The following is a 26,051-nucleotide window of genomic DNA, read 5'->3' as shown; positions in this document are numbered from 1 at the left end:
AGAACCCCTCCCTTGTCCTTCGTATCTCTCCCCCGCCCTCTGTTCTCCCCTTGGCTTGTGCTCAGTGCTCACGTTCCTAAGCCATTGCTGTTTGTGAGGACTCTGTGTTCTCTTTACCTAAAGCAGAGAGTATTCTACTTCTGCCTCATCCTTTTGGGTTTGTTTCTGTTGTTGTTGTTGTTGTTGTTTGTTGTTGTTCTTGTTTTTCAAGACAGTTTCTCTTTATAGCCTTGGCTGTCCTGGAACTTGCTTTGTAGACCAAGCTGGCCTCAAGTTTACAGATATCAGCCTGGCTCTGCCTCCCAAGCGCTGGGATTAAAGGTGTGCACCACCACCACCACCACCTTTTGTTTTGGTAAGGTCCCCTAGCATAACCCAGGCTGACCTTGAACTCTGCCCTGCCTCAGCTTCCCAAGGGCTGAGATTTCAGTTCTGCATGATCATGCCTGGCCAACCTTATGGATTTTGCTTTACATTTAGTCTGGGTAATACTGGCCACCTATGTCAAGGGGGAGTTGATCTACTGAGCACCCGCTGGCCTTGTCCGGATATGGTGTCTGTAAGACCGAGAAGTAAGCAGAGGGGTGCTCTGTGCCACTGTCTTTATTTGCCTTGTATCTGCCACAGTCCTTGGCAGAACTGGCCAGACTTGTGGAGAATTAATTGGGTGGTGATGTGAGTGTCCAGTCCTCTGAGTAGCTAGCTCTTGCCTTCTAGAAAATACAAGTCATGTCTTCTCTTGTAATTGCCTTATATTATTTTAGAACAAGATACAAAATTCAGAAACGTTAAGAAACAAGCATAAACTATAATAGCCCAGAGTCTGATAATAAGCTGTAACAACTGGCTGGTCTGTCTAGCTGTGGGAACCGATCTGCAACCCTGCAGGTCAGCAGCCTCCCTTTCTTTCATCTCCCTCTTCACAGGGGAGCTCTGGTCCACAGCAGCCTGAGCCTGTGGTGCTGATCATGTCAGGGAGAGTCGCCCAGGATTCACAGAGGGAGGCTGTTCACCACAGAGCAGATCATCCTATGAGGCTGCTGTGTCTAGTCACTATTTACTGCTGTGGGTGGGATTTTAAGCAGATGCTGTTTGGAAGCAGCTCCGCTCACCTTCTTTCCACAGGGAATTGTTGTATGGATCTGTAGAGAGGAGAAACAGATTCAATCATCCCTTGCCCTGGGCTCCCCAGTCCCCGGGTTTTGCTCCTCCTCGGAGTCATAGCTATGCATATAACCCCCCACCCCCCATTCTATGAGACCTGGGTACCCTCACTGCCTTCCCAGCTCCGAGTCTCCAGGCCTGGGGAACCTATCATCCAGTGTTACAGGAGCCAAGACTGGGAGGAGCCTGTCACATGCTCTGCTGGCGATGAGAGAACCGGGCAGGCTGGCTGAACAGTGGCTCCACAGACAACTGTCTCATCAACCTAAACACTCCATGTCACCTTCAGCCTTGATTCAGTGAGAACAGCTCAAGAGCCCTGTTCCCTCTTTGTGGCACGATGCTGTCCGGCTCTTTGGAAAGAAAGATCTGGAACTGGAAATCGTCTTTCAAAAATCTACTTTCTCTCTTGTTTTTTTTGTTTGTTTGTTTGTTTGTTTGTCTGCTTGCTTTTGTTAAGACAGGGTCTCCCTCTGTACTCCCGGCTAGTCTAGAACTCACTATGTAACCTAGGCTGGCCTTGAATATGATGCCCCTGCCTCGGCTTTCTAAGTATTGTGAATACAGATGTGAGCTATCACCCAATCTCTGCATTATTATCTCTCTGCATCCTGTGACTCACCTAGCTCCATGGATTTAAAGGCCTCTTCTTTGCCTCTAACCTACCCGTAAGAGCCGTATTTCAAGCACATCTCCTTGGAGGACCGAAGACCCAGCCCTTCCCACTCTCATCCTGAATCCTTCACTGGTCAACTCTCATTGCTTTGCCTTGTGCCTAACATCTGGCTCTAGCACATGAGCAGCCTCACTAAAAGGGCCAGGTAGCTGAGACTGCTCCATTGGTCGGGGACAGTGGTCAGTGCCCTGCCCTGTACTCTGCCTGTGCCTCTCCTTTGTTTGTGAACATCTTTCCTTCTGTTCCTTGCCCTGTCTCGGCTATACCTTTTTGACTTCCTCATTCATTTAGCATGGGGACTCTACTGAGATTTGGGGACTGTAAAAGAAATGGCTTCCTGCACTTCCTGTGCTTCTTTATTGGGCACACGTGCCACAACAGACATCCATGCTCAGGAATTACAAGCTTGCACTCCTGAACCTTTGACTTTCCTTAAAGAAATGCCATAAGGAATCCTTCCATATCTCCAACCCCCAAGTCCTCTCTTCTCTCTCTACCCTCATCCTGACTAATTTCCCAAGCTTCACTGCCTCTCCCCAAGAGGAATTTCGTGACATGGGAACTGTCACATGGCCACTGCCCACCTCAAAGCTCCCTCCAGTCAAGGCACTCAAGCCACCCAGTTCCCAAGTGCACTGAAGCTATCCGTCTTTGTCACTGAACTCATTGTTTTGAAACAATATGTCAGTTTCTGTTACTGTCTGCTTCTCTTGTTGGTTCAGATTTAGCTTCCCTCAAGCTTCCAGGGAACTTAAATACACAAAGAAGTCTGACTTTCACAGTCCAGCTCTCTAAGACAAGGACTCCCCCCAACTTCTGCTTTGGAGCTTATAATTTGTAACTTTTCCTCATGAGCATTTTTCTAAGCTATTGCCTCATCTGACACGATTATAGACTCAGAACTGCATCTGCTACTCAGAGGAAGACCTTTGTACCCTAACCCAATCCTACAAACTCACTCGCCTCCATTAGACGGGACACCGGGCATACTTCCTGCGATGCATCTCATCCACTCGTTCAAGGTACCAAGTACCTGGGAAGAGATTGCTTGTGTCTCCAGGTGGAGAGAAGTTCACTGTGGGACAAAGAAAAAGAACCAATACTTACTAAGAGTGACATGGCGTGCAACGGAAGAACGCAGTAATAAGAAAATGCCTACAGACTCAAACAAAGCACTCCAGCAGCACTGCCTGGGGTTGTAAGTCACCTGTAATATACCGTATAGGACCATATAGAAGGACTAGAGAAGCTGATGTCTTGGGTCTGGTACTTGAGGCCCGCCTGGCTGTTAGAACTCGTACTGTATGAGGGACTGTGGAGATGGCTCAGTTGGTTAAGCTCTTGTCCCATAAGAATTTCTCTCAATCACATCTCATAGAAATTGTGACCTTGACCCATTACATTCTGGATGTCTGATGAACCCATGGCTCCAAGATACAGGCATGGAGTGCAGGATAAATTGCTTTCTTCCCTCTTCCTGCCCCCTTTCTTACCCTTGTGGTAAAATTGCTCTCTCTGATTCATTATTTCTGTGAATTCCTCAGGGGACATGCGTCTCCGGGAGTCTAGACGTTTGGGCAGATCTGACACACTAGACACCAGCCTCTCCAGAGGGGAACCTGGAAAGCAAAAGCAAGATTGTCAAGCTTTCCTGCGGTCATTATCACTGGTTGAATAGGCAGTCGGGGTCTGGAGGCTGACCCCACATGGTACTTAGATGCCTGGCCTTGATCACAGTAGTCATTCCAACAACAACAGATACTGACTGGATATCTCAGATCCATCAACTTCTCTGTAAGTAGCTGAACTAAACTATTACCGCTTGGCTTTTCTAACTGATTTGTTTGTATCTACCTTTGCTACAGCCCAGGAAGTGTTCACATGTATGACTTTATGCGGTGCCATTTGAGCTCCGCTTTCCCCTACCTTCCCATGGCCAGCGGATCCTGAGAGGAGAAAATGGAAGGCAGAAAGGCAGTGAGTAATGGAGGCCTCAGGTGATGGGTGAGTGCTTCAAGAAGAGAGGCAGGCTTCGTTGAACAGCTTGTTTAATTGGGGGGTAGGGGAACAAAGGCTATTTAAACCTTTGGGGAGTGTGTAGAGGTTTTCAGTACATCACTGGCCAGGGCTAAGGGGCTAGGAATGCCTTATTTTCATGAAGAGGAATTCCAGCTGCTTGCTAGATATAACCTTATAAACAGAAGGGAAGTTTAACAGAGCTGCAACTATGTGACCTCCTCTTGTTGGGACTGGGTGGGGGCTCAGGACTGTGTGCTCTGGGACATGCAGAGACATGCAGGCCTAGGGACAGGAAGGGAATGGTCCTCACTCCTACTGCTCTTGAAACAAGGATGCTGGGGTTGGACACGACTCGATCCCACTCTTGCTACATACAGGCCAGGCTTCTCCTGGTTTCACGGTACCCTGGCCCCACAATGCAAGGGTTTTCATTGCTTGTATTCACAGTTTAGCTCTGTCAAGGCAGCTACCTCAGTCAAGATGAAGCACAAGGTGGCTTCTTTCACCAAATGGCCCTTGTTCAGGAGTACCTGGTATGAGATGAGACTCACCTGGGGAAGCATCCTTGGACACTCGGAATGAAAAGAAACTTGCTGCTAAGCCTGAGCCGTAGGAGAAGGCTCCAATCCTGGAGCCAGCCAATTCTTGGGCAGAGTGGCTGCCGGTGGGGGAGAAAAGCCACATCAGCGTTGTACCCTGTGCTTCTGGTGAAGCTCCTATGTGACAGTCTAATCTCACCCCTGCCCTCCTTATGCAACCAGAAATGTGCCTCACGCACTCCTAACAAAGAAGGACCTCAGCAGAATTCTAAGGTAGGTGGGGTTCCGACACAAGACCAGAAGCGAGAAGGCCTGCCAAAAGGAGAGCCGACGCAGCCCAAAACACGAAGGCAGAGCTGTTAGGGAAGATGCTTTCAGATGCGGCCAGGGCTTTAAACCAGTGGACTCACCCTCAGGGCTCCCAAGTTAGCCACCATGGTTCAGCTTTTGTGTTTGTGCATGCGTTCAAGTGAGTGAGTGAGTGTGTGCGTGTGTATGCGAGGTACCTATGTAGCCCAGGCTGGCCTTGAATTCTGCAGCCCCTCTACCTCAGCCACCATAGTTCTGGGATTGCAGGCATTTGCCTGACACCCATACCTATGACTCAAATTTCTGAGCATCCCCCTCCCCATCAGTAATTTGACCAAGTTCACCTATAAGTCTTTTCTATATAATATGCAGTATTTCCTTATAAACACCACAAAACAGGAAAATCAGTAAAAGAAATAGTTAGCAGTTGAGCATTTTCTGAGCACTATAATTTTTAAGGCAATTTTCATGAAAACATTCCATGGTTAATTATTCTGTGTACTCTCACCAGTGGTTAATCTCTATATTGATCACTATCCACTGGGGGATTCTCTGATCAGGAGTGAGCTCTACTAACCTGTGATTATAAGGTTAGATATTTAGAAGGCAGTTTGATACTGTGTCTATTTAGCAAGGTAATAATAGTTTCTCCTCTAGGGCCTATGACCTACCCAGCCATGTGTTTACAATATCAGGCATTAATTCCCTTCTATAGAGCTGGCCTTAAATCCAACTAGAAAGATGTGGTCACTCTGATAGCATTTGTGTCACTATTGCACAGGCACTCAATGCATAGATGAGACTACATCTATATCACACAGTCCCACCCAAGGTTCAGGGAACATCACAGAAGAGAGGGAAGAAAGATTGTAAGATTCAGAAATCGGGTGGGCTGCTGCAAAATAGTGTCTCTTGGGTGGACATGGCAGGGCCTACGCACTCATGAATCCCCAGCAGTATGTTTCCCTGCATAAGGTCAAGCCAGTCAACATTCCCAAATGGACAGAGAAAAGGCTTCTGATGCCTTAAGTGAGAAGCTGTTTGTAGTTGATAGCTGCAGAAGGAGTCAGTTTTCCTTAGGCGTATGGCCATGGTAGGTTGCTCTGCCCCAATGGATGTCCCCATACTCTTGTGATATAGGAAGTACTAGTTGGACTCACGAGTTATTTAAAAAAGAAAAGGAGGAGGAGGAGGAGGAAAAGGAGGAGGAGGAAGGTAAATGGTGGTCCAGAAGGAGTTGCAGTGGGTGATGGAGGGTTGAGTGCTCTAAATACACTTTATACTATATGAAATTACTAAATTAAAAAAAACTGTAGAAAAGCAGATATTGTTGTCATGACAATTTTGGCATTTTGATTTCTTTAAAAATATTTTACAGAAATATTATAAGAATATATTTTCATTTTAGTTCCAGGTGTGGAACAAGTGGCTACTTCAGAATGTCCACAGCAGCTGACTATGATTTGTCTCGAGCTCTAGCAAGGGTGTGATTCTGCCATTGACAGTCAGTTTCTGTGATTGTGTGACATTTGCAATTCTGGGGACTTTTCAGAGGATACATAAATGCTGGGGCCCCATGAGGTGGGTGGGCTGTTGGTTAGTTGCTATTGGTCTAGGTTTGTTGAGTAGTCATGTTCAAAGAAGAATCCTGATAGCAGAGATCAAACTTGCCCTGAGAAACTCAGTGCTCCTAATCAGCAGGAAGCGGTCTACTGAAGACATCATCCACTTTCCTTTCTATCCTTTTCCCTCTCCTATCTAGTGTTAGAGAATTGAAAGGGTAGAAAAGGGATGGTGATGGGTAGAGAAAAAAAGAACCCACAAATTAGTAAAAGATGGGTTACACATTGTTATATAAGTATTTTAAAGATGAAGAAAGTAAGGATCATACAGGTTCTGGGAGTTATTTTTCAAGATACATGATGAATAGATTTGAACCCCGTTATAGGATCTAAAGTTAGCCCCTAAAATACCCCCTTGCTATATTAAATATAGAGACGTTAAAGATAAACATATGCCCACAAGTTCTGTTTTCTCACGGCCTGGGTAGATCTTGCACTTTTCCCAACATATATACTCATACCGGAGAAGTTCAACACAGCTAGCAAACCACCTCTGAAACAAGTTGTAATATTCCTATCTATCCTTTCTACTTTTTTTGTAAAAGTCTACCTCTCAACAAACCAAAAGTTTAAATGAGAAGAGGAGCCAAACTTAGGTGGCCTGTCAGCTCATGGATGGGGAACAGCAGGCAGGCCAGGGGCAGTACTCACTGGGAGAACAGCTGGCAGGCCAGGGGCAGTACTCACTGGGAGAGAAGTGAGGCCAGGCAGCCGTAGAGGGATGAGGTGTACATGTTTCCGTTGTTAGTGGAGAGGTAAAGGGAGGCCTTGGTCTTCTTGTTGAACATGTCCAAGGAGGCCTTCAAAAGAGCCTTGTCTACATCCTTGTTGGTGTAGGTTTCTTCCAGCTTTAGATCCCTGTGAGGCAGAGCAAGATGTTAACAAGAGAGTTGACAAGAGAAGGCTGAGAATGCGTCAAGAGAGCACTTCTGGAGAGAAAATTCTGGGGTGCATTTTTTAAAATCACAATGCTCAGACTTTGAAGAGCTCAAAGCAACAGCTGTGTCATTCTGAGAAAGCATTCACACTCACTTTTGTTGTGGCATCTAGACACATTTCACAGTTCATTGGAAATCTGAAAACCAAACCATGGTGGAAACCATGGCTCTGCTCCAGGGAAGTGCTTGGCCAATGCCTCTCCTTGTGGGAAGCCCCCCAAGGAGAAGCCCCTGTATGCCCAGCAAGGACCTGTGTGACAGAATCTGCACCAGTGGTTGGTTTTCCTGGGACAGGCCATGGGGTGATCCCTCTCCTCTAGGACAATACCACACATGCTCTTGGCAGCTTTGTCGTTTACTTTGTCTGTAACAGATATGGTGATGGCATAATAGAAATCTCTGTATGATCCCAAGGTGGATTTATTGAAAATATATGATGGAACTGAGATGACACTTGAATTTAAAAAAACAGAAAAAAAATTTTTAGAAGAACAAAATAGAAACTATTCCATTTCTGAAGGCACATAATTATTCTTAGAAAAGCACATAGTTCACTCTGACTCAGAAAGCAGCCCTTGCAAGATTAGATTAAGGATGTTAAGGAATACACATGTACATGAAGACATTAGTTCAGAATCAACTGTATAGGTTCCAGCACTTCAGAGAATAGAAGAGCCAGGCCAGGAGTTAACCATCTCTTGTGCCAACAGATTAAATCTCCTCATCTTAGCTATGGTTGTACAGGACAGAAACATGGATACTGGCAAACTAGATTCAGATAAAAACTTGTAAAACTTGCTATGAGGGCTGCCACCTCGGTATCTGAGGTACAGCATGCTAATCACAATGGTCACAGAGATGTGATCAATTGTGAGGCCATACAATTAAGTATCTGCCTAGGGAAAATAAAGTGTATGAAAAAGAACCTTATGAAAAAAAACATTCAGGGAATTATTGTCTACCTTCTTGGAACATGTTCGAGGAAATAAAACTGAACTTTTATGCTTTGTGACTTTGAAATGAAACAGATACAGAGAGGCTCAAGCTATTCAGGCCATCTGCAGTGGAAGCAAGGTCTGGGGCTGGACCACTGCAAGCTGGTGGTCATTTACTTCATTTATGCCGATGCCATATCTATGTCCCCGGGACCCTCGAACCCACTAGAGCAGGACTCCAACAAAATCGTACCACATCAAAATTGTATCACACACCTTGCTTACAAGTTCATTCTTTCTTTTTGCCTTCTTTTCCTTCCCCAGTACACAGAGAGTCCCATGCAGGTCTGGCTGCCCCATCTCATCCCATCCCATCCCATCTGATCCCATCCCATCCCATCTGATCCCATCCCATCCCATCCCATCCCATCCCATCCCATCCCATCCCATCCCATCCCATCCCATTCTATCCCTCTATTGAAAGAATGGCTTAGCATCCTTTCTGCTGTGTTGGAGGGCTGCCATCTGCTTCTCCTAGAAGGAAAGTCTATATCCAAGGTGTGAGGGAGACCACTCCTTGCCTGCCCTCCACAAACCTAAGTCTCCCTCCTCTTGAAGAAGACCCACCTGAAGGCCTCTAGGCCCTTGTATAAGTTGTTCTGTTTGTCACTGCTGGATGACAAGAAGTCATTGAACATCAGCCGAGCCAGGGATTTCTGGACCATCTTGCAAAAGGGTGTGTGGAAGATCATGTACTGCACATCATCAAGGGTAAAAGGCTGGTTGTTTCCAGCTATGCAAGAAAAGGTAATCAGCCACTAAGGTCAGCTTTGCCAAATGTACCGATGCCAAGGGGCCCAGCTTCCCAGAGAGAAGGTTCCTACCTCCAACACACACAGAAGGCCCCTCATTCATCCCATTACACATTCTCTCAGTCATTCCTCAGGCATCAAAGGGAGAAGAAGACTACTGGCCATGCGAACAGAGCCCCTCTTTCAGCCCTCCCCGCCCCAGACCTTGCTTCCACTGATTCTGGATCTTCTTGCGGTAGGCTGCATAGCATCGATCCAAAGCCCGCAAGTAGCACTGGATAGACAGCTTCCCATCCACCAGTGGATACTCTGAGGCCAAGTTTGGTTTGTAGAAGTCATATGCGTTCTCCATGTGAGTTCCCCTCAGCCCTGGAAAGGCACACAGAAGGTTCCAGAGACTGCCTTACATTAATTTCCTTGAGTAGAATGGAGGGGAGATTCCTGGCTCTGCTCTGTCAATTATACCCAAGTCAGAGCCTTTTAAGTACCCTCCCATAGTCAAAAGGAGTCAAAGAATATTAGTTATTTTATTAGTAGTATTAATATTATTATTATTATTGTTAGGTGTGGGTTTTTTTGTTTGTTTTTTGTTTTTTCGTTTTTCACAGAGACAGTGTTTCTCTGTGTAACAGCCCTGGCTGTCTTGGAACCCACCCTGGCCTCAAACTCACCAAAGATCCACCTGCCTCTGTCTCCCAAGTATCACCCGGCCCCAGATTACTGGTTTTACAGAAGTGAGATTTATATTTCTCTCTCCCCATCTTTATGGGCTTCTCACAATCAAGACCGGAAGGCAGAATTCTCCAAGCCTCACTTTATGTCCGGATTTCTTCCTTCTACCCTGACTCCCTAAGGCTTCTCACCTGCGCTTGCCGCGCCCACCCCATGCACCAGTCTCCAGTGCATGATGAAACCACCATCTCTGGCTTCTCTCTTCCCTAAGCAGCTCCTCCCCAGGCCAGACTTCCAGAGGCAAGCACCACCATCCCCAGCCCTGAGTCGTGTGTGTGACAATTTGGGAGCAGAATCTATGACATGACTGCACAGCACACAGCCTCTTGGGAGTGTTTATTACAAACCTTGCTCCAGGACCAGAGGGGCCTTGGGCCCGATCAGCATTGCCACAGCCCCGGCACCACCTGTTGGGCGGGCATTACCACTCGGGTAGACTGCAATGTCACCACAGACCACCAGGGCATAGCGACCTGCCAAGACAGACAAGACAATTAATCAGTCATCACTGCCAAATCCAGAGTAGAGTGACGGCTTATTGTGTGCCAAGCACAGCTTTATATACTGGAACTGGATGGATCCAGATCAAAAATAAAATAAAAAATTACACATGAACTCTAGTGAAACCCACGGTCCATTTGTAGTTGAAATGTAAGTTCAATGCTGAGGGTTCCCATAGTCTCGCTATGGAATGTTTACTCACTCAGAATCATATGTATAAATTACGTTGACATTTTTATGTTTTTTTTTTTCAGTGCATGTATATTTGCAGGCACACAAGACAGTGCAACGCATGTGGAAAGTCAGAGAACAACTTGTGGGAGTCAGGTCTCTACCACATGGGTTCTGGTGACGGAGCTGAGATCATCATGTTTGGTGGCAAGTCACTTTACCCACTTAGTCATATTGCCAATCCCCAGGATTACTTATTTCTTCACAACTTTCTCTGTTTCTATTTTTAGGATTTCAATTTTACTTTTTAGATTTATTTATTTTAGTCTGCATGACCGCATGCATGTATCTGCACCATATACGTGGCTGATCCCCACAAAGACCATAAGAAGGGGTTCAGTCCTCTGGAACTGGAGTTACGGGTGGTTGAGAGCAACCATGTGGGTACTGGGAACTGAACCCAGGCCCTCTGCAAGACTAAGTGCTCTTAACTGCTGAAGCAGTCTCCGGGCCTGATCTTAGTGTTTTTGAGGCAGGGTCTCAGGTTGCCTTCCCACTCAAAATCCTCCATCTGCAAGTGACGTGATAGCAGGTTTGTACTGCCATGCCTGCCTGAATTCCATTTCTAAATTCACTTAAAACTTTGTTAACTGGTACTTGTGGGAATAATTTAGGTTTGTACCAACCAACTTATAGCACCCACATCTTCAAATATCTTCTAAACAATAGAAGGACAATGCATCGGGAAGGAAATTAACATTTAAACACAAACTAAATACCCATTAATCCTCAGATAATCCTTAGACACACCGGGAGAGGTAGGTAACTGCACCAGCGATCGATCATGGCTGAAGATGCTGCCTCCAGAGGAACTTATCTAGAGCGTTCACCTACTGCAGTGGTTCTCAGCCATGGGTTGCAACCCCTTTGGGGATCAAACAATCAGGGGTCAAAAATCAGATAGCCTATATATCATATATTTACATTACACTCATAACAGTAACAACATTACAGTTATGAAGTAGCAACAACAATAACATTATGGTTGTGGGGGCGGTCACTATAACATAGGGAACTATATTAAAGTGTTGCAGCATTAGGAAGGTTGAGAACCACTGACCTAGTGGATATGGACTTTGAGATTCAAACCTTGTTCTGACTGAACCCTAACCACAAGACTCTATAACCTGTGGATATTGGTAAGCCCCTCTCCCCTGTGTCTTGGCAGTGCTTTTGACTGATCCAAGTCCTTGAGTAAGCTAGGCAAGCACTCCTCCACTGAGTTACACTCCTAGTGATCCCTGCCTAACAGAAGGAAGGAACTGAGACCCCAAAACTTAAAATATTTGTCCCAAATTACACAGCTAATAAATGTAAGATAAAGTTTTGAAAGCCAGGATTCCAAATCGCAGTCACTGATATTCAAGGGCCTCCTTTCAGTAATTATAACAACCTCAAAAAAAAAAAGTATTAGGGTTTTTTTTTAAAATAGTGTTGTACATGTGTGTGATTGAAGAATAAATGATACTGTTGTATTATTAGATATCTATTTTTCATCCTTAATGTGAAAATTTCAGCACTTAAGCATCATTTAGGGAAATAGCTTTAAATTTAACCATAAGAGCTGGGCGTGGAGGTGCATGCCTTTAATCCCAGCACTCAGGAGGCAGAGGCAGGCGGATTTCTGAGTTTGAGGCCAGCCTTGTCTACAAAGTGAGTTCCAGGACAGCCAGGGCTATACAGAGAAACCCTGTCTTGAAAAACCAAAAAAAAAAAAAAAAAAATTAACCATAAAATCTAAACTTTCTGTCAAAGACAAAATCAAAAGGCAAACTGAGAAGTGTTTACAACACTTATAACCAACAAAAAGCTATTTTCTTCATTTATAAGAGTCTCATTTTTAAAACAGCTGTGTAATTTTTTAAAATGACTGAAAATATTCTGCAGCCTGGAAGAAAAGCTTTATAAGCTACACTTCAGACAGTAGACCAGTATCCAGACTTTCCCAAGCACTGCAGAAATTAAACACCAGGGGAACGATGAGCTGAATAGACACTTTTCAACAAGGTAAAAAAGAAACAAAGGTGGCCAATAATTATTTTTAAAAGCATTCTATATTCTTAGCCATCAGTTAAATGTGAGTTAAAATGACTTTGAGGCCAGCCCAGTCTTAAGGGCTATTCTCAACAAGTCTATCAACAAATACTGAAGAGGGTATGGAGAAAGAGGAACCCTTATTCAGTGTTGGTGAATTAATTAGTTCAAATTAATACAGACACTGTGGAAATAAGTTTGTAGATTTCTCAAGAATTAAAAACAGAGCTACCATATGACCTAGCTGTCCCATCCTGGGCACACACTCAGAAGCCCCCGTACCCCACCACTGAGAGATTTGCACCCCGTGTTTATTGCTGCTTTATTCAGTATAGTGAAGGATTGGAATCATCCTGATCGTGTTCAACAGCTGAGCAGATAATGAAGTCCTTGACTCTATCAAACAGAGCACCACTCAGCTCTAAAGAAAATCAAGATCCCAGCACTTGCAGAAAAGCAGATGGACTGAAAACGCATAATAGTAAGCAAGGTCACATAATTTCAGAAAGAATTTAGTCAATAATATTTGTACATGTGCACACCAAGGGCATGTGGGAAATAACATGAAGAAAAGAAGTCAAGAAAGGCTAATTGTTAAGGGCTGAGGAAGGACTGGATGCAGGCAATGCCTGTGAGATACAAAGCTCATTCTTTTTTTTTTTTTTTTTTAGTTCTAAGTCTGTTGTGGAGTTTCTGGTTTGGGTGCTGGATAATTGCATCAAAATACTTTCAACAGTGAGAGTGTAAGAGCCACAGCTTCCTCCCCAGTGGTGATTCTAACTGAAGAGACATTCGCTGAGTCGAAGAGCCTTTGGGTCTGCTTAATTTCACCATCTTCAGTCTTTTTAATTTCCAGCTTTTTTAAGATAAAGTTTTTTTTATTAATATATTTTTCTTCACTTCTAGATATCTTAAAAAGAAGAGGACAGCTTGTTAGAGTCAGTTCTCTCCTTCCACCCCCGAAGTTCTGGGTCCCTAACTCAGGCCTGGCAGCCAACACCTAATGAACGGGCCTGCCAGCCCCTTCAGTTTTATATTGTTTAGTCTCTTTTCTTTTGTTTTTGTACCAGTGTGCGTGTGTGCATGCCTGTGTGTATGTGTGTGTGTATGTGTGCACATGTGTACGCACTGGTGTATGTACGCATGTTCGAATGTGTGGAGGGTGTACACATGCAGCTTGCGTGTGGAGGCTTGTGATTGACGCTGGCACCCTCCTAGATTACTGTCCGCCTTACACTGTAGGCAAGATCTCTCACTGACCCTGAAGCTTACCATTTTGGTTAGCTTAGCCAGTCAGCTCTCCCCAAGCGTCCCAGTGTCCACTCCCCCAGCCCTGGGATTACAGCTGGGTCTCCTTGCCTGCCCAGCTTTACCTTGGAATCTGGATTCCAAGCTCCAGTCCTCAGGCTTGCTCTGCAAGAACTTTAATCATTGAGCCATCGCTCCAGCCCTGGTCTCCCTACTTAAAGCGAAGAATGTTAGACTATATATCCCCTAAGAACCAAGCTCAGTAAATACAGAGACGGCCAAGGTCTGAAGGTAAACAAGAACTCAGAGGTCCAGGAGATTAATATGGCAGTCTAAGTAGAATCTCCCCCATAGGTTCTGTCTCAGAGACCTAGGGGGTGATTAAGAGAACTAAGCACAGAGAGACATGCTGGGTTTGGTTGGAGATTTACCTCTACACTCACTACATCAGTGTGGTATTTACTCTTAATTGACACCTTGATGAGATGTATTACCACCATGGTAACAAACCTCTGGGCATGTAATGGAGCAGTTTCTTATTTAGGTTAACTGAAGTAGAAGAAGCACTCTGAAAGTGTATGACATCATCCCATAGGCTGGGGTTCTAGACTACCTCCTGACTGAGATGCCCTGTGACCAGCTGTCTCTAACTCCTGCAACCGTGGCTTCTGCCCTGATGAACTGTACACCCTCAGAACGTGAGCCAGCATGAACCCTTCCTTCCTTAAGTTGCTCTTGCCAGTGGTTTCGTCACAGCTGCAAGACGAGTAACTGAAGCAGCAAGACACTGACTATTTCACCTTCTCATCTACAGTCAGGCACAGAACTCACACCACAGGACATTGTGCAGAATAAGTGAATGGCTACCTGAACGTGCTACCTGAGTAGATGCATAAAGCTGTACCTGTCTTCATGGCTACTGTCAGTTTTTGTTGGGATGTAGCAGCAGCTGTATGAATAAATTGCCTTTCCCATCCCAGTATAAGAAGGTGAGAAGCAAAGCACAGCCTTCAGCCTCTACCCTAAGAACCACACTTCTGTAACGTCCTGGAACCACGTACCGTCCCAGTAGCTGGACTCCATCCAGTTGGCAGCATTGAAGAGGGAGGCAGTGCCACCATAGCAGGCGTTGGTGGTATCTATGCCCTCAATGTCAGTGTTGCCTGAATCCTGGAAGAGTTCCATGAGCACTGTTTTGACAGCCTTGGACTTGTCAATGATGGTCTCGGTGCCCACTTCCAGGCGGCCCACAGCATCCCATGGCAGCTTTGTGCGTTCCATCAGCCTCTGCACCACTGTCAGGCACAGGGAGTTGATGTCCTCCTGGACCGAACAGAAGCCCATACGGGTCTGGCCCAAGCCCACTGTATACTTCCCTGCTTCCACATTGTTGAACTTCTCCAGGTCAGTTTGGTCCACATATTGAGCTGGAAAGTAGACCTCCAGGGCAAGGATGCCCACATCTTTTGGCCATGTATCTGTTTTGGCCAGGGGAGCAGGAGGGATTGTAGAAAACCTGTGGTTAAAAGAACAGTTGTAAATCTACTAATCATCTTTTGACAGTTACCTCAAAATGACACAACAACAAAACACAAACAAAAACAGCAACCAATAATGTGGCAATTACTGTTTATGTTTTTGTATGTTTTGAAGGTATATTATCAAGTGAGGAAAAATTTAGTAGTTATATCTGTTGAATTGACCTTTTTATCCTTTGGCTCACCATAGAGTGTACTTTTCCCAATAACATAGCTATAGACGTATTGCATGGTTCGTTTTTTGTATGGTAGTCTGTCCAGACTTTCAATTGTAATATTAGTGTTGATTGCCAATTTGCTAGGATCTGAAATCCCCCGGGAGACAAACCTTTGGGCACTTCTGTGAAGGATGTTTGAGATGAGGTTAGATTCTGGGCATGCATGCCTAGGAGGGATTATCTTGATAGGTTTAGTTAAGATAGGGAGGACCATGCTGGAGGAGTGGTGTACTTTTCCTTGGGCCTGATCTGCATTGTATAAAGAGTGAGAAGCTAGCTGAGCATGGCTACTCATTGTCCTCTGAGTCCTGACTTCCTCAAACTCCTGTTGCTATGACTTCCCCACCATGGTAAATGGAACGCTAGAACTGTGAACTAAAATAAATGCTTCTTGTCTTAAATTCCTTCTGTTATGGTATCCTGTCATAGCAAAAGGAAAGCCTTTATACCTTTTCTCTTATTATTATTTTAACTTCTAAGAGTTTTGTTTTGTTTTGTCTTATTTTGTTTACCTGTGTGTCTTTCATTGTTGTTTTGGATTTTTGGTTTTGTGAGTCAGGATCTTTTATTTTTACCCCGGGTAGCTTTGAATTCTGAATTCTCTTGACTTCACTCCTGAGTATTGGGATTGCAGGAGTGGTGGCTTGAATAAGAATGGCCCCTGTAGACTCATATATCTGAATGCTTGGCGGCTAGGGAGTGGCACTGCTTGAGAGGGATTAGGAGGTGTGGCCTTGTTGAAGTAGGTGTAACCTTGTTGAAGGAAGTATGTCACTGAGGGTGGGCTTTGGGATTTCAAAAGCCCAAGCCAGTCCCAGTGTCTCTCTTTTCCTGATACCAGCTGATCTAGATGTAAAACTCTCAGCTACTTCTCTAGCACTGTGTCTGCCTATGTGCTGCCATGATCTCCATCATGATGATGGACTAAAACTCCAAAACTATAATCAGCCCAAATTAAATCTTTGCCTTATAAGAGTTTGTCATGGTGTCTCTTCACAGCAATAGAACAATGAGACAGCAGGTGTGGTCTATCACATCTGGCAACATTTATCATTTATAAAACTTATACAGTAGAGTCTTTGAAAATATTTAAAAAGCCTGATAATAGTAGTGTATTAGTATTAGTATTAGAGTATTTAGTCTGTTTATATTTATTGTAATTACAAATACAGTTATGATGAAGTCTATCATCTAGTTTTTACTTGATAATATATTCTCTCATCTATTATTTCCATATATATATTTACTCTATTCCTTCTCTACTTTTTTTATTGATGATCCTGGAAGTTACAAATGGAATAGTTTATCATAAGCTAAATAAATTACTATTTCTACTGAGAAGGTGATGTCAGGAAGATGGCTGATGAGCAGTGTCTAGTTTTCTTTCCTCTCTATCAAGGAAAACAACAGCTATTTCACCAGCATATTGCATGGAGTACTGGAGTAAAGTGAGATGTGGAAAAAATATTGAAGAACATGGAAACATGTGGTGACCTTAGAAAGAAGGGACTAGCATCTATCCTCCTGCCCTCTTATTCTCAAGGCCAGCTGAAACAAGAGGGGTTTGCTCAGTGGGAAAAAGTAACCAGTCGTCCTCTCTTGCACCATACTGCTTGCTGATAGAGTGTCTACAGCCTTCACAGCTCCCAAGTCAGGGTTGGGTAACTACCTATTTACTACACTACCAAACTGCCCTAAAGAGGAGCCTAGTCCATCCCACTCCTGCTTCATAGGGTCATTTTGTAACTCTACTCATCTTAGGGTCCATAAAGCAACCAAGTAACTGCTTTTATCAGATTTTCCAATTCACTTCTGTAAAATATATAGATGTCTCTGCTTAGAAATCATCTGGGCAGCCTATGTTGAACAATTAAGTCTGAAGAAAATCCATTTTCTACTTCCCAGGAAACACATGAAGAGCAAATAATAAGCAATCATACCTGCATAGCTTGCCCACTAAGGCTTCTATCCCTGATTAGCTTAGTTCACAGAAGCTATCTCTGAGACTCTAAGTAGTCCTGGACATCCTGCTGCAGTCTCAAGAATTAGTTGATATGCTTATCTCAGAAAGCCACCAACCAAGTCTCTGAAGGGCAGAGTAACAACATATTCTTGAGTCTATGGTGTCATCATGGCCTTCCATCTCTTGTAGATACCACATCTATGTTTGCTTATAGCTCAGCTCCTATGCAAGCTCCAGATACAGATAGCAGCATCCTCTCTACTGAGGAGCATGGTGATCCATGCATAACTTGGTCCATGGGGTGACCCTGTTCCTATATTATCTATAGAAACTGATAAGCATTTTCATCCTCAAACCACTGTGTCCAGAATGCTAGCGATTTTGCCTTGCTTAAGAGAGATGCATGAAATATGTGTGTAATACTGCAACTCCTATATTCTATGCCACTAAAGCATCACCAAATGTAGAACTCAATAGTGCTCTAGCAGATGCGCAAAAGAGGAGAAAGAAAAACCTATCTGAATAGAAAACCATTAAATTTCAGCAATGAAAAAAAAAAGGCAGGAACACAGGTCATATAAATGACTGGCAAAACATGTAATAGAAAGACATACATATTCAACCTCTCAATTAAAAGCTACAGGCCGACTGGATACACTAAAGCATGGTGATACATTCTCTATAATAAACTCATTATGGCACTGAAGACACCATAAACCAACAGTGATGGGATGGAAAAAGATACAGAAGTAGAACCCAAAAGCAAGCAGGAGTAGTTATAACGCTGTAAATAAAGACTGTAGAAAAAGATGCAGAAAGTTATTGTCTAATGCTAGATGGATTAATTCAACAAAAGGAAATAATTATAAATATATATACACCCAATGTAGGAACATGAACTATGTAAAGAAAGAGTACAAATATGCTGGAAAAACAGATTTTTATACAATAATAGCTGGGGACTTCACCACCATCACTCTCATCAATAGACAGATCATTGAGACAGAAAGTCAACAAATAATTCAGTTCGTCTGCACTATAGACCAAGCAAATTGAACAGAGGTTGACAGCATATTCCACCTAACAGCTACTGTTTCTGGACAACAATCTTAATATCAATGGTATGGTTACATACAAAACCTATGAGATAAAGCAAAAATAACACCTCGAAGGGAGCTTATGGCAATGTGCCTACATCCAACAGATTATGAATAAACAACTTAATGATGCAACTCAAGGACCTAGGAAAGAACCAAGTCGAAGGTACTGGAGGGAAAGAAAGAACAAACAGCAGAGTAGAAATAAACAGAGTAGAGAATATAACAATAAAAGGAACAATGAAACAGAAGGAATATTTGAAATGGCAAAGCAAATCAATAGGCCTTTAGCTTAATTAATCAAGAAAAATCCTGATATGTTGTATACAGGAGCAGTACTGGGGCTTGTCACTAAGCTAGTCTAGCCAATCAGAAAGCTCCATGTTCAGTGAACGCTTCCATCTCAACAGATAGGGTAGAGAGAGATTAAGGATGACACCTGGTGGGCTGGTGAGATGGCTCAGTGGGTAAGAGCACCCGACTGCTCTTCCAAAGGTCCTGAGTTCAAATCCCAGTGACCACATGGTGGCTCATAACCATCTGTAACAAGATCTGACGCCCTCTTCTGGAGTGTCTGAAGACAGCTACAGAGTAATTACATATAATAAATAAATAAAGCTTTTAAAAAAAAAAAAAAAAGGATGACACCTGGTGTTTGAACACACATGCTTGTGCACACATATGCATGCGCACACATACACATATGAGCACTTAAACTCACATACTCATAACTTTTGAGAAAAGCAAAAAAAAAAAAAAAAAGAATGCCCCTAATACCCAACATGGCCTCCTACAGATTCTGCAGAATATGTATTGTAATATCAATGACATTCTTCACAAAAGGAGGAAAAAAACAGCCTTGGATTTGTGATGCTGAACAGCCAATGCAAATTTTATAAAAACAAAGACGCCAGCTGTGTTAGGGTGCTTGATTTCAGAGGGTACAGAACCCACAACCCAAGTCTTTGGAGGCTGCGACAGGAGGATTGCGTGGAGGAAACCAATCTCTGCTACCTAGCAAGTTCCAGGTCATTCTATTCTACATAGCAAAAGCCTCCTCAAAGAAAGCAAGAGCACACTGCAAAGTCATAATAACTCAAACAGCAGAGCTCTGAAATCAAAACAGACATAGAGCAACACAGCAGAATACGGAACTCAGAAATAAACTCACACTACCATAGCCAGTTAACTTACTTATAAACCCTTACTAAGCTGATTTACTTATGCATTGCCAAAGTATAGAGAATTCACATTGAAGAAATGTGCCTTCGCAAAGCATGATGCTGAGAACTAGGTATTTACATAAAGTAGAAACTGGACCCTGTCTTTCACCCTATGGAAATTAAGGCACAATGGTGAAACCCAAATGCAAGACTTATGATCATGAGTGTACTAGAAGATTAACATGCAGGGCACATGTTAATCTTGGCAGAGATTCATCTTAATTTTATTTGATTTGATTGAGACATGATTTCACTATGTAGCCTGGCCTGGAATTCACTGTGGAACTTAAGTCAACCTGGAGTTCATGATCTCCCACGTCAGCTTCCCTTCTTTTATATTCACTTCTGTTATTTATTTGTTTACATATTCACTTATGTGCTGTGTATGGTGTGAGTGCAACAGTGTGCTGTGGACATCAAAGGGTAACTGTGGGTGTTTGTCCTCTCCTTCCACAATATGAGTGCTGGGAATTGAACTCAGGTCATCAGATTTAGCAGCAAGCACCTTTACCCACTGACCCATCTCAGTAGCCCTTCAAATACTTTTTAGGAAACCCCAAAGCAATGATTATTTAACACTGAAAATGCTTCTGAACAGCAACGGGAATGATCGAGACTCAAGAGACAACCTCCAGGGGGAGAAAATAAGTCCCAATCTCTTCCCTTAAAATAGGCCAACACCTGAGTCGACATTTTTTTCCAAGAGGGGATGTACAAATTGAGGATACTGAAATCCACACATTAGCAAGGGGATGCGGAGCAGAGGTACGAGGTTCGGCTTCTCCACAGTTAGGGTGGGTTTATACGTACATAAATACCAAATGCCAGGAGGCTGCCTAGAAAGGAAGCTTTGATGCTGAAGGGATAGAAGGCTCAGTGAGGAAAGATACTTTCACCCTGATGACCTACGTTCTTGCTGCCAACCCAGAGGACCCACGCTGAATCTCATGGAAAAAGGTAAGACTCCTGCGAGTCGTCCTGTGACCTCCACATGTGCACCAGGGCACACGAACGAACCTACACACATGTGATCACACTCACATATGATTTTTTTTAAAAAGGAGAACCTTTTATACAGAGACAACAGGGATGAGAATTGTTACAGCCACAGGGAAACAGTAAGCGCAGCAGTACCAGTAAAATCCGGAACAGAAAGAACTACCGTATGATTCATGAATCCCAATACTGGGTACATACCCGAAGGAAATGAACTGATCACACTTATTGCAGCATTACTCACACTGACCATGATAGAGAATCCTTTGTGCTCACTGACAGATGAGTGTGTAGACAAACTGTGACATATGTGCATGATGGAACACTATTTAGCCATGAAGATTAAATTCTGTCATTGTAGCAACATAGGTAAGGCATATGCTGGGGCACAGAAAGACAAAGACTGCATGTTCTTACTCACGGGTGGTACCTAAGATCTCAAAGCAGTAGACACCAGAGTAGCGATAGAAGAGCCTAGAAAAGGTATAAGGAAAAAGATGGAGGGAGGATGTGTGCAGGCATACTACTGCATGGGAGAAAAAGGGTTGGTTTGGTTTGGTTTCCCATCGTGCTAGGGATGAACTCAGGACACGAACTCAGGACATTTGAGGCAATCACACTGAGCCACATCCACAGCCATCAGAAGTAACTTTCAATGCCTTATGGCACAGCAGGATCATTGTGATCAACAGCAATTAATTGAGTATTTTAAAGTAGCAAATAGGGAAGATTCTGAATGCCCCCAACACAGAGGTGGTAAAGGTCTGTAAGGATACATAAGCCAATCGCCCTGATCTGGTCATTGTGTGATGTTTGTGTGCTTTTATTTGTTATCCTATAAAAGTTACTGTGTGTGCCCATTAAAATAGAACACTCCCTTCAGAATGTCAGACCTTTCTGCAAGTCAGCTCTATTATCCCTTTTTTATTACCCAAATACTTTCTTTCTACATATGTGGTAAGCCCTCAGAATCATTTAGAAACCTCGACTCATTTTTATAGTGGACTTCTCCTTATTTTCCCCTATCGCTTGTTTTTACAGCCCAAGAACAAACCAATCCTTTTCCCACTTATGGCTATATTTGTCTTGTTTCTAGACAAAGGCTCACTGTGTTAGCCCAAACCGGCCAACTCATGATCTTCCTGCCTCAGCCTCCTGCGTGCTGGGATTGCAAATGTGCACCAACCTGCCCAGGTTATTTTTCTCCTTTTGAAGGAAGTTTTTCCCTATCCTCCATTCTACCTGCTTTTTTTCTGATTTGGGACTCTCAATATTCATCGGACACTCCTCATGCAGAGCTGACTGACCACAGAATAAGACACACACCCTTTGTGCCCACAAAACGGTAAGCAATTTATAGCTCCTTGTGCAGTGGAGCAGGCCAACCTGTGGAGCACAGAGGACAGAAAGCACTTTTCTCTATGGAGAAACGGATCAGTAGAAGAGAGAATTTTTTTCTTCCCAGTGTCTCTCCACCTTTCACTTCAGGTTCCCAACTCCTCTGGTGAAAAATCTGCAGTCTCCCCCCCACCCCCCAGCTGCAAGTCTCTCCCCTAGAGGCACCTATGGGCAGGTGTCTGAACCTTTCTTCACAATAAGTGCTGGTTGAATGATGGCTCAGGAACTCCCTATTGTTTCTTAGAAACACTCTGGCTAGTTGTCTCCTCGGACCCTGGCTTTCCAAGCTCTCTGTACCCAGAGGCTAGGGCTCACGTTAAGTGCTTCTCCTGATTTGTATCTCTAGGGTCCCCAATGCTCCCACCGGGAAAGTCACTCTTAAGGACCCCCATGAGACAAAAGTGGATTCATTCTATCATCACAAGACACTGAAGCAGAGCAATGTGGGCTCATCAGCTTCTGATGAGAGAGGACAGGAACTTAGTTATTTGATGCCTTCCAAATAAGTGGAGTTTGAACTTTCAAATATTTATGGGGGAAGAGTCCCCAGGACCAAGAGCTAATGGTTAGCTCACGCTTGGAGCTGCCAACGTGGCAGCTTTCCCTGCAGGTTCATTTTCTGCCTCCTCTGGGCTGGCTCCCTTCCTGTCTTTCCATACAGAAAGACAAGACTCAGGGAGAAGGTCAGAGAGCCCATAACTCTCCTGATTGTCTTGGTAGAGATTTTCTGGATGTGGGTTTCAGAGCTTTAAAGACACGTAGCACAGAGAGGCTTCCAGAAGCACCCAGGCTTGGTTGGTGCTTGGGTCCTTGGGTGAGAGTGCCCGTCTTATCCTGTGCTCCCTCTAAGGGATGAGCACTGACTGCATTTAAGTCAGCTAGCTTAATGCACCATGCCCTCATTCACTTCATACCATCCTGCCTGCTTCCCGGTGGGTTCATGGCTAACAATCCCATGCAGAGAAGGGTGTTGTTGTGTGAAAGAGTTTCACCGAAAAGAGAGCAAGGCTCTCAACATCCTTAGTGGGTGTGAGGAAAGAGATGAGCGTGTATAAACCCCAACTACAAAGGCTGGTGGGGGAGGGAGGTAAGACCGTGAAAGAGATACAGGCAAAATCACACAGTGCAAAGGAAGCAGAGATGCTCTGGGATGGGTGGATAAGGAGGGCCTAGTGGGAGAGGTTGAATTGAGGGCAGCCTTTTTTATTTGTCGGAAGTCAGAAGCAGTCAGAAGACAAATTTCTTTCCTTCTACCATGTACATTCTGGGGATTGAACTTAAGTTCTCAGGTTTGGCTGCAAGCACCTTTACCCGATGAACCATCTCACCAGCCCCTGAGATCAATTTTGACTGACAGATGAGTAGTTTTCTGTTGTTGGACTGGAGGAGGTGAAGGGGCAGTGGCCACAGTGGGGGTGCATGAGCGAGCTAGGGAACCTTCCCAGAGGAGAGTGTGCAGGGCGCAGGGAGATTTCAGCTGAGAAACACTGACTCCTGGATACTTAATATCAGGGCAGGGAAGCAAATGGTTATTCTGAGGTGGACTTAAAGCTGATGTGGATTGCATTACAGAGGTAGACCCCTACAGCGGCAGTTCTCAACCTGTGGGTCCTGATGTCTTTGAGGGTTGTATATCAGGTATTCACATTATGGTTCATAACAGTAAAAAAAATTACAGTTATGAAGTAGCAATGAAGTGATTTTATGGATGCATGTCAGCACACCATGAGGACCTGTACTGAAGGGTCGCAGCATCGGGAAGGTTGAGAACCACTGCTTAAGAGCAAAGGTGACCTATAAAGAACATTAGTAGTTCAGGCAACGAGCACTGGGGTTGACCATGAGGGTACCAGATGGGAAACGTGAATAAGAATTCCAGAGCACGAACCAAAGAAGTCAGAGTGTCGATGAGGGTGGAGGCTTGCCTCTTGGGTAGTGGCCTACTGTTGTGTAGGGAAGGTTTGTGCCAGGCATGGTGGTACATACCACTGCTTGGATTATTCCCAGTGTTATGGAGGCAGAGGCTGGTGGAGCTTAATGTTCAAGGCCAACCTGGTCAACATCGTAAGTTCTAGACCAGTCAAGACTACATAAAGAGACCTTGTCTTAAAAGGGGGGGGGGACTGGGAAATGGTCACCCCTGTCCTGCCCTGGAATAAGTAAACCATGCCCATAACTTCCTCGCAAATAGAGAAGAAGCAAGCTGGAGTCTAAGCTGGAATCTTCAAATGAGACTCAGTGGTTTTGCAAGGGGTGGGAAAGTGGAGATGTCCATGGGGCGATAAAGCAAATCAGGAGGTTGAAGGGCACTGCCCCATTCCCCTCCACATCTATACCCAGGCTCCCAGCAGAGCAGGCAAGGGAGGACACCATAGCAAAGAATTTCCCTAAAAACTCAGTACTCGTGGGTGTAAGTGGAAAGGAAGTCCCGGGACTCCGAGCTCAGTGGATGAAGAGCAGAAGAGAAAATAACGCCCAAGTGGCTGGGAGCCTGAAGCCTGAAGCCCAGATGTGTCCCATCAACTCTGGGCAACCACAGTTATTTGGACAAGACTGAGGGGTGTTTACAAAGAAAGAAGGCATGTGTGTTTTTCTTTCACAAGTACACGTATCCACCCATCCACCCCCAAACACACTCAGTGAAAACATACACACAATTTTTATCTTTCATCTCACAAAACCGAAGCATGGAGAAACGCAGCTTCTCTCTCTGGTCCATACTAGATAGATCCTGCCACAGTGAACTACAGCAAGCAGTTAAACTATAACTGCAGCTGCAGGATCCTGAGGTCTGCTGCCCCCTGTGGCCGGCAGAGGAAAGGCTGCTGCTTTTCCTAAACAAGGCGCATCAGAGCCTTTGGCTGGGAGAAATGGCTCTCAACCTGTGCGTCCTGCCCGCTTTGGGTCAGTTTACAACAATAAAAATACATCTTGCATATCAGATATTTACATTATGATTCATAATATCAGCAAAATTAGTTATGAAGCAGAAATGAAAATAATTTCATGGTGTGGGGGGGGGGGGGTACCACAGCATTAGGAACTGTACTGAAGGATTGCAGCATTAGGAAGGTTGAGAACCCCTGGCTTAGACACTTACAGCTCAACAGTTAGCAGGTGCTATCTAGAAATGAGGCTAACATGTTTATAACTGAGCACAAACCTCACCAGCTTTTGACTGAGGTTCTAGTGAGTTCTCCATCAGGTCCGCTGCCTGCCTGCGTTTTACTGGTCCCCACAGTGCTGGTCTGGGGGTGATCTATGTAGACCCTCTGAGCAGGCCACTCACCTCTGCTGGGCTGCTGAGAGCAGATGGGCAGGTGTGAGCGAAGTTTCCTGCATCGCTCTCTTCACTTGCAGGACCCGCCTCGCTGGAGCCAAAAGCCGCTGCATCTCTAAGGTATCCACAGAAAGTCAGCAGTCCACAGCCCTTGGGAGAGATGCCCAGCGATTGTGGGTTGGGCTTTATAAGACTCCAGGCTCTGGAAGCCCCGCCTCCGCTTATCGAGGCCTCTGCCTGCTTGGGAAAAACTGGGCCAAAGGTCTCAGAACAAGTCGAAGGAAAACATCATGTCTAACATGTACATAGCTGCACTGTTCCTGGCTGGTATCTCGCTGACTGGCTCCGAGACTTCATTGTTGGCCTTATTTCTGCCTAACCATGCAAGCTTGCATGCTCCTTCTAACACTCACAACAATCCGCAGTCGCCCAACTCGCCTCCTGATTCCTCTGCTGAGCGACTCACCATCTGTTCCTAACCACTTTATGCAGTCAGATGTTATTCTTGCCATTTTTATAAGAAGCGGCTTCAAAACCAGAGTGAACCCCCCACCCCCCATTTCTTCTTATGTACCCCA

At 44.5% G+C, this 26,051-nt stretch overlaps 1 protein-coding gene across 2 annotated transcripts; it reads right to left on the bottom strand.

The window, feature by feature from the left end:
* Nucleotides 1-302: 302 nt before the first annotated feature.
* Hmgcs2 (3-hydroxy-3-methylglutaryl-CoA synthase 2) lies at nucleotides 303-25,648 on the bottom strand. Of its 2 annotated transcripts, none has more exons than XM_029537875.1 (10): nucleotides 25,483-25,648; nucleotides 14,822-15,276; nucleotides 10,094-10,219; nucleotides 9,219-9,383; nucleotides 8,830-8,995; nucleotides 7,017-7,187; nucleotides 4,411-4,517; nucleotides 3,334-3,459; nucleotides 2,800-2,915; nucleotides 303-1,142 (listed from the first exon to the last, which is right to left on the bottom strand). In XM_029537875.1, exons 1-9 carry the CDS (start codon nucleotides 25,584-25,586, stop codon nucleotides 2,809-2,811), a joined length of 1,527 nt encoding a protein of 508 aa, XP_029393735.1. In that variant the 5' UTR covers nucleotides 25,587-25,648; the 3' UTR covers nucleotides 303-1,142; nucleotides 2,800-2,808. The 2 variants fall into 2 exon arrangements, with proteins under 2 accessions (XP_029393735.1, XP_021051882.1); XM_021196223.2 differs by having other exon boundaries at nucleotides 722-1,142; nucleotides 2,804-2,915.
* Nucleotides 25,649-26,051: the final 403 nt, after the last annotated feature.

This window comes from Mus pahari, chromosome 4 (genome assembly GCF_900095145.1).
Source record: "Mus pahari chromosome 4, PAHARI_EIJ_v1.1, whole genome shotgun sequence".
Classification (NCBI taxonomy): Eukaryota; Metazoa; Chordata; class Mammalia; order Rodentia; family Muridae; genus Mus; species Mus pahari.
This window is presented reverse-complemented; position numbering and strand designations above follow the sequence as displayed.

Excerpts from the sequence above, each read along its gene's own strand:
- Hmgcs2 (XM_029537875.1), bottom strand. The coding sequence starts at position 25,586 with ATGCAGCGGCTTTTGGCTCCAGCGAGGCGGGTCCTGCAAGTGAAGAGA. Across the intron at positions 15,277-25,482 it reads CTCTCAGCAGCCCAGCAGAG|GTTTTCTACAATCCCTCCTG; the intron begins GTGAGTGGCCTG and ends TTTTAACCACAG. Across the intron at positions 10,220-14,821 it reads GGAGTCCAGCTACTGGGACG|GTCGCTATGCCCTGGTGGTC; the intron begins GTACGTGGTTCC and ends CTGTCTTGGCAG.